The following is a 7,255-nucleotide window of genomic DNA, read 5'->3' as shown; positions in this document are numbered from 1 at the left end:
TGAGAAAGATGCCCTTGATGAGAGATGTCAAAAGCTGAGTCAAGAGAACATGGTCATGAGGAATGAAATTCAAGCTTTAACTATGAGGATGTTTAAGGAGATTGAAGACCGGAAGAAAATCTTGTTGTATCTCTGAAAAACAAATTTGAAGAATGTGGTAGGTTGGTTCATGAAAATGATATGTTGAGAGCTAATTTAGTACAATTCTAGAGAAATGAACAAGAACTTGAAAGGAAAATGATAATTCTGAGAGATTAAATGACTATTGCAAGTTAGTATAAAGAAAAATTCAAGGTTAGTTCAGCATAGCTTGATGAGTTATTGAAGAATCAGAGACAGAATGGAGATTCCAGTGGACTTGGATTTGAACAAGGTCAGTGCTCTGGTACTACAAATGAAGATCAAAACTAGAAGGTACCAGTAACGAAGTTTAATGCTTATAAATTTGATGGTAGATTCTTTGTTTGTAATAAATTTGGTCACATAGCTAGGCAATGTAGAAACAGAGCAAATCAAAACATTGATTCTGCTCCCGGTCAATGTTCTAAATGCAATAAGTATGGTCATAAGACAAAAGATTGCATAATGAATGTTAAATGTTATGCATGTAGAAAATTTGGATATATGGCTAATCAGTGCAGGTCAAGCAATTACACCAATTTTAGTAAACCAATTCAAAAGGAACAATGTTACATGTTATGCATGCAATGAGGTTGGACATATTGCTAAGTTTTGTACAAGAAGAAATCTAATAGCTGGCAATGATGGATCAAATGATAGAGGGAAAGAGAAGGTTAATTAAATATCGCAAGATCATATCAAAAAATGGGTCATGAAGACAGAAGATCAATCAGTAGATGGGAATGCTCTGGTTACTCAACTAGTACAAGAGGTTGCTCTTGCACTGGTAGGAAGCTCATCCGGTAACTAAGGTAGATGCCTTAGGGGTAGGAAAAATTCATGATGATACTGCATATGCCCTAGGAAGAGGTTCTGGAAGAGGTTCTAGACATTGGAGATGCCTATCTGACATGGAGATGTTTTATCAAGATCCAATATCTTTCACTGGAAGTCATTCATATCAATGATGGATTAGGGTTTCTTGGAGGTTAAAAGGTTGAATTCACTTCATTTCTAATCACTTTGCATTCAGAGTGATTCAGAGAGATATAGAGAGAGTCTAAGGCGATTCAATGCGATTGATATCATCTTGAGCGATTTCACCAGTGATCGGAAGAGTTCTTTAGGGTTTTTCATCGGCAATTGTTCATAGGTATTTATCTTTCATCATGGAAATGGGATCATCATCTGTACCTAATTTTATTGAAAATCCTACTATTGTTGAGGTCAAGGACCGTCCTAGGCCGATTTTCAAACTATATCCACATATAGCCACTCTAGATGATTCGGTTGGCGCTTTTTCTAGTGTCCCAGAAGGAGTTATATATGTTGAAGATATCATAGCTTACATTCACTGTCATATTGAGGATTTCAGAACCAGAGATATTAAGAGCATGTACATGAGTGAGTTAATGGGAGATTCTAGAATGATTAATCCCGAGTATCAACATATTGAGGATCTAGGGTTTACCGACATTCTAGATATTCCAAAATTTGAAGATGACATTGTCAGATATGTTTTGAGAAGAGTGCATGGAGAATTTATCTGGTTGTACATACCATATAAGATCTCAAAGGAGGCCATTAGGTCAATCACCAGTTTACCGTAGGTTGGGAAGTATCTAGAGAAGAAGGTTTCTAACTTTTATCTCAACAAAATCACTGGTGCAACATCAGACAAGCAATCAATGAGGGTTAGCACTATCACCAACAGAGATATCAGATTCAGAAGCATGGTCATTGGTTACAAGGTAACTCAATCAAACCATCTGAATTTTGTTTCTATCTCATGCATTTATGCAGCACATAAGATGATGAGAGAAAATGAGAAGTTAGATGTTAGATACTTGATCAGTCCCAAAGACATTGAGAGGGGGGGGTGAATCAGTGTCTAACCAGTGGATAAAAGATTTAAACTTGTTTGTAACTTTATAAGCTAAATTAATATATCGGCAAATAAGTAATAATGCAGTAAAGAGAAATAAGAGAGACAACATCAATGCACACCATAACACAAGATATTTTGGCGAGGAAACCTGGTAGGGGAAAAACCTCGATGGGATTTGTGACCCACAATATTTACTCACTGGTCAATATGAATAAATATTACTTATACAATAGGGGTCTACACATGCAGGAAGGCCAACAACCTAGAGCTCACTGCTCAACAACAAAAATGGAGCCCCACTGACTACAAAATTGGATGGTTAAATCCAATGACAATGTACTTCTCAAAATAGCATCTACAATGCTGGATTCAATACCCATTTAAGCTCTATCAAATACCTCCACCATAAACCTTTCTTCACTCTGCTCTGCTTTTATTCGCTCATAAAATACTTACATCAAAATGCATATATAGTTATTTGCTCTCATATTCATTACCTAATTACAAAAACATCTCCTACAAAATGACTACAAGATCTCATACATATATGAGTCCTTACAATACATCATGTCGGCTATCAATAATTAATTACATTACAATATAATTTGCATAAACAAAACTTTATCATATGTCAGCCCGGGTGTCGATATGATTCATTGTCAGTGTAAATTAGATGCCGGTGTGAATGAACTTTGTGTAGTTTCTGGTACCGGTATGTGAAGTTTGTTGTTGGTATAATTAATAGAGCCATGTTACCAGTTAGTTGCCATCAATGACAACATCAACCATTCTCATCTAAGTGTGTAATGCCAGCAATCTCCCCCTTTGGCATTGATGGCAACACTCATGAAAACAACCAAAATTGCCAAACCTGAAAGTGCTCCCACTGAGCGAATGATCTCCTTCAGTATACCTTTTCTCTATCACTCCCCCTTTGACATCAATGACAAAGGTTGTCAAAAAGAATCAAAAATTCAAAAATTCTACCTAAAAGCCTGTAACCAATTATGTACAATCTGAAAGATATCCGTGACAATCAGATTAAGTCCTTGTAAAAATTTAGAACTATCAGAAATTATATCCTCAGTATGTCAAATCGTGCTGGTTAGATGATGCATTTGTTCCTCCGGTGATCTTCCTCTTGGAATAGTAGCCTTAGATAGTCCATTCTGGTGTGTCAACAGATTGTCCAATCTAGGACCAAGTTTGTTCTTTAACTCCCAGGATTTTAACCTTAATCGAGCTTTCTCCTTTTCAAGATTTTCTATTTTCTCCTCATATACTGCCATTTCTTGATCTAAAACTGAAGTGAGTTCAGAAGAACCAATCACGTTGTTTGCTATATCATCAATTTCCTTTTGCATTTGTTTAATATGATCATCAATCTCAACAGTCAAATGGTGTGGCTTGCAAACATCTCTATACAGTTCCTTAAACTCCAAAATTGTTGAATTTAGTTCAGGTATTAAGGAATCTAACTTTCCTGTATAGTCCTTAATAAATTTATTAAATAAATTTGTCTTCTCCTTATTTACCCTTTCTCTAATTGTCTCCTCCTTAATCTTATCAATCGACTAAATATTAGATGAAATGAATTTAGACAATGCGTCTAAATTACCAATAGAGCCCACAACATCATCTACCTTACATGTCGGTGCTATCTGTTGTAAAATAGGTAAGGTGTCATCAATAGCCTTAAATGATAAGGCATTGCATTCAGTGATCTTCTTGATAGAATCTAATAAAACATCTGTCACATTTGTAGGTCTATAATCCATGGTGGAAGTGCTAGGCAGAGTGTGAGGTTCTGTAGTTTGTTTCTTCTCATCTCCGGATGTTTGCACATTAACCACTTGAGCTATCTTACTTCCATAATTGACCTTTTCTTTATCCAATGTTTCTTCCTTTTGCTTACTATGTGTTTCAACTTTTTTTTCAACCTTACTGTCATCCTTACTTTTTGCCTTACTGACTGTTAGTTCAGCTATACTATGTTCAGGTTCTTTCTCTGTCAGTTTCTCTACCTTCTGCTGAGTGTCAAAATGTATAGGTTCAATTTTCTTTTCTTCAACATTCTCAGAATATTTATCTATAATTACATTGATATCCTGAGTGTCCACATTCATGGTAAATAGAATGTTTGACTCCGGATCAATATTCTCAGTGTTCACTTCCTTTGTTTTCTCTTCCTCATGTTCAACCTATGACTCAACTTGTTCTTTAACCTGTTCCTTTTCTTGCTCCTCAACTTGTTTCTCTTCCACTACTGGTGGTGTGTCTTCAGCCGGTGGGGGTAGGCTATTCTTGATAGTCAAGTCAGGAATACCACCAACTTTGTTCTTACCCTTATCACTTTTCTAATATACTTTAGTGAAAGATTTGTCTATTTTCTATCTATCCTTCTCTTCCTTCTTCTCCTTTTCCACAAAGAATATATCTCATTTGGTAGTCATTTCATCAGCAATTTCTTTGACTCTGTCTGCCATTAAGCTAACCTGCCAGTGACTACTAGCAAAAACTGACCGGTTGGCTTCTGCATTCAATTCATCAATCTCTTGCAGGGAATTGACAGGGTGAACCACCAACAATGCTTCAACTTTTAATTTATTCTCAAGCTCCATTATAGACATTCTTTTTGCCTCAAGTCTCAGATAAAGATCATTAGGCAAATCATCAATGACCTCAAATAAAACTCTCTTGTAAATATCAAGATGTAGAATGATACTTTCCTCAATTGTTCCCTTATCATAATCCTTGAAAGTGTGATAACATTTGTTGATATTGCTAAGGTTTCCATCTTGGGTAATTTCATTTATAAGTTCTTCTGGGGATAGAATATCTGATACCTTAGGTGTCGGTTTCTTTGGTGTAAGTTTCTTTCTTTGAATGTTGGGCTCTCTCATAGCTTGTTATTTCTTCCTTAGTGTTCTTGTCCTCTTTGGAGAAGGAGTAGGTATCGGTGAAGGTTTCCTTTTCTTTCTTTCAACTTTTTTAAATTTTGTTGCTTTATCACTTTCTATACCAGAAGAAGTAACAACCGGGGAAACATGAGTTACCGGTTGCTGTCCAGTTTTACTTTCCTTCATGCTCTCAGCAATACCACTCATCTGTTCAAGTCCCATCAATCCTTTCTTAACATCTGCTACAAAATTTGAAGCATCTTTCATTATTTTTTCTCTTTTCTTCCTCTCCTTCATCATGGATACATCACTCTCAATTGTTTCAGTTGTGCCAAATATCTTCTCAATTGGTTCCCTTGGTGCATCAAGAAGTATCCTTGCATAAGACTCAGGAATGTTCAAATCTACTTCATAGCATCCAAATGGTTCGAGGAGTAACAACCTCCATCCATGTCTCATCTCTCTTCATTACAAAACATATCTGTTTGTCATATTTGTCCATAATGCTTTGAGGAATCCTTTTCCTTGCCTTCATCTTAGTTTGAAAGTTGTTGAAATAATCTTTTACCAGCTTGTCACCACCAACACCTATGCTAGTTATTGCTTCCATAATTTGTCTTCCAACAAGGATGTCATAAGCAAAGTCCTTGTGACCAATGTCAGGAATTTCCTTTGTGAAATAAAGCATTAGGCTTACAAGTAAGTTACCAAATATGAAGGTTCCTTTATTATCACCCTTGATCTTCTAGAAATTGTCATTCAGTTCATCCTTTAGCCATTCACAAATGTCAATCTTTGCACTGTTCTTCACCATTTCATATGAACTATGTATACACAGACTAGAAACAAAATTTAACCTTTTTGTATGAGCAACTCTGTAACCAATCACCATACTCACATATTTCACATTCTCATCAGTGATATCACTAACCCTAAGGGATCTACTATCATATGTAGTGTTGATTAGGTTCATAACCCCCTTGTTTGGGATCTTCTTCTTCTCATTAGGCCTAGTACTGGTAGAGGGTAAACTAGTGACCGCCTTGATTCCTCCTTAGTAATTTTGTAAATAGAATCTAACCACATAAATTCACCATGAGCCCTGCTAAGTACAAGACAAACTATCTCATCTAGAAATTTAGGAATGTTCAAGATATCAACAAATCCTAAATCCTCAACAATCTTATGCTCTGGCTTGATTAAACCTTGTTTATCAAATATAATGTTCTGGTATATGTTTTTCAAACAATCAGACCCTAAATTCTCTATGTTGCAATGAATATATATCCTCGGATCTTCAACAAAAGCAACTGCCTTCGAAATTTTAGAAAAGGCACCAATGGAATCATCTTGCTTAGAAATCTCAAGAATGATCTTAAAAACGGGTATAGGATGCTTAACATTCTCTACCACAATATGGTTTGCAATGAATTCGGGAACAAAAGATGAAGTAGCCATGATACTAAAATAAATACCTTTTCTAAAAGTGAAATCCTCTGAAATGCCCTGAAAATGTCTTAGTTGCTTCGCCTCTTGAATGCCTTCACTCTCTTTACACTCTTCATAAATTTAAATGCTTTGTGATTTGAAATGAGGGATTTCTATGCTTTATAACCAAAATGTTTGCCAACAACCGCATTAACTGCTTTTGGTTAAGTGAAAACTGTTACCCCTTATTTATCCGCTTATAGCTTATCAATTAGGGTTCATCATTTTATTAAGTATTGCAAAGCTTAAGTCTTCATCAATTTAAGTTTCGTACTCGTCTATTGAACCCTTTATAAAGTTCAAAATTCTAGTTCAAAGGAAATGTGGTCTATTAAGTTCTAAGTCTTCATTAGCATAGTCGTTGAGTTTGAACTTTGAACCTTTCTGGTTCAAGGTTCAAGGTTCAATCAGTCTTTTGTCTTATGTATTGCGGTTGTCCCTTTAACGCTAGTCCTTGTGGTTGTCTGGAACTTGAACCGTTGAACCACTCTTGGAATGGTTCAAGGTTCAAGGTTCATTTTCACATCATTGAAATTTTCTTTTGTTTCCTTCTTCCTTGCTGCAAGTGTTGATCTTTTGTCTTTAAACTTTGAACCAATGAACTTCTTTTGAAATAGTTCAAGGTTCAAAGCATTGTTTCAAATCAGCCTGATGGTGTTTAGGAGATAAAGGCGACACGATGGGAACAAAATATTCCTAGTTTTCCATGTTTTCAAACTATAATTATGGAAAGCAATCATGAGAAAGCATGTCGACTGTGTGAAATTGATTTTTAATTAATGAGCATGTCAGAACTATATCAAATCAAGGGAAGTTTTACATGGATAAATAAGCTGGGGTGAAGCATGCTTTGGTAATT

General features: G+C 35.7%; 1 protein-coding gene across 1 annotated transcript; it reads right to left on the bottom strand.

Moving 5' to 3' along the window:
* Positions 1-3,099: 3,099 nt before the first annotated feature.
* Positions 3,100-4,911, bottom strand: LOC131054486 (uncharacterized). The gene is made up of 4 exons (XM_059208492.1): positions 4,504-4,911; positions 4,234-4,365; positions 3,859-4,068; positions 3,100-3,582 (listed from the first exon to the last, which is right to left on the bottom strand). Exons 1-4 carry the CDS (start codon positions 4,909-4,911, stop codon positions 3,100-3,102), a joined length of 1,233 nt encoding a protein of 410 aa, XP_059064475.1.
* Between the last annotated feature and the right edge of the window lie 2,344 nt (positions 4,912-7,255).

Source organism: Cryptomeria japonica, chromosome 7 (assembly GCF_030272615.1).
Source record: "Cryptomeria japonica chromosome 7, Sugi_1.0, whole genome shotgun sequence".
Classification (NCBI taxonomy): domain Eukaryota; kingdom Viridiplantae; phylum Streptophyta; class Pinopsida; order Cupressales; family Cupressaceae; genus Cryptomeria; species Cryptomeria japonica.
Note: the sequence above shows the minus strand (reverse complement) of the source record. Positions and strands in the feature narration are given on the sequence as shown.

Excerpts from the sequence above, each read along its gene's own strand:
- LOC131054486 (XM_059208492.1), bottom strand. The coding sequence starts at position 4,911 with ATGAGAGAGCCCAACATTCAAAGAAAGAAACTTACACCAAAGAAACCG. Across the intron at positions 4,366-4,503 it reads TTGCTAGTAGTCACTGGCAG|AAAAGTGATAAGGGTAAGAA; the intron begins GTTAGCTTAATG and ends AAAGTATATTAG. Across the intron at positions 3,583-3,858 it reads GAAGTAAGATAGCTCAAGTG|TCGATTGATAAGATTAAGGA; the intron begins GTTAATGTGCAA and ends TCTAATATTTAG.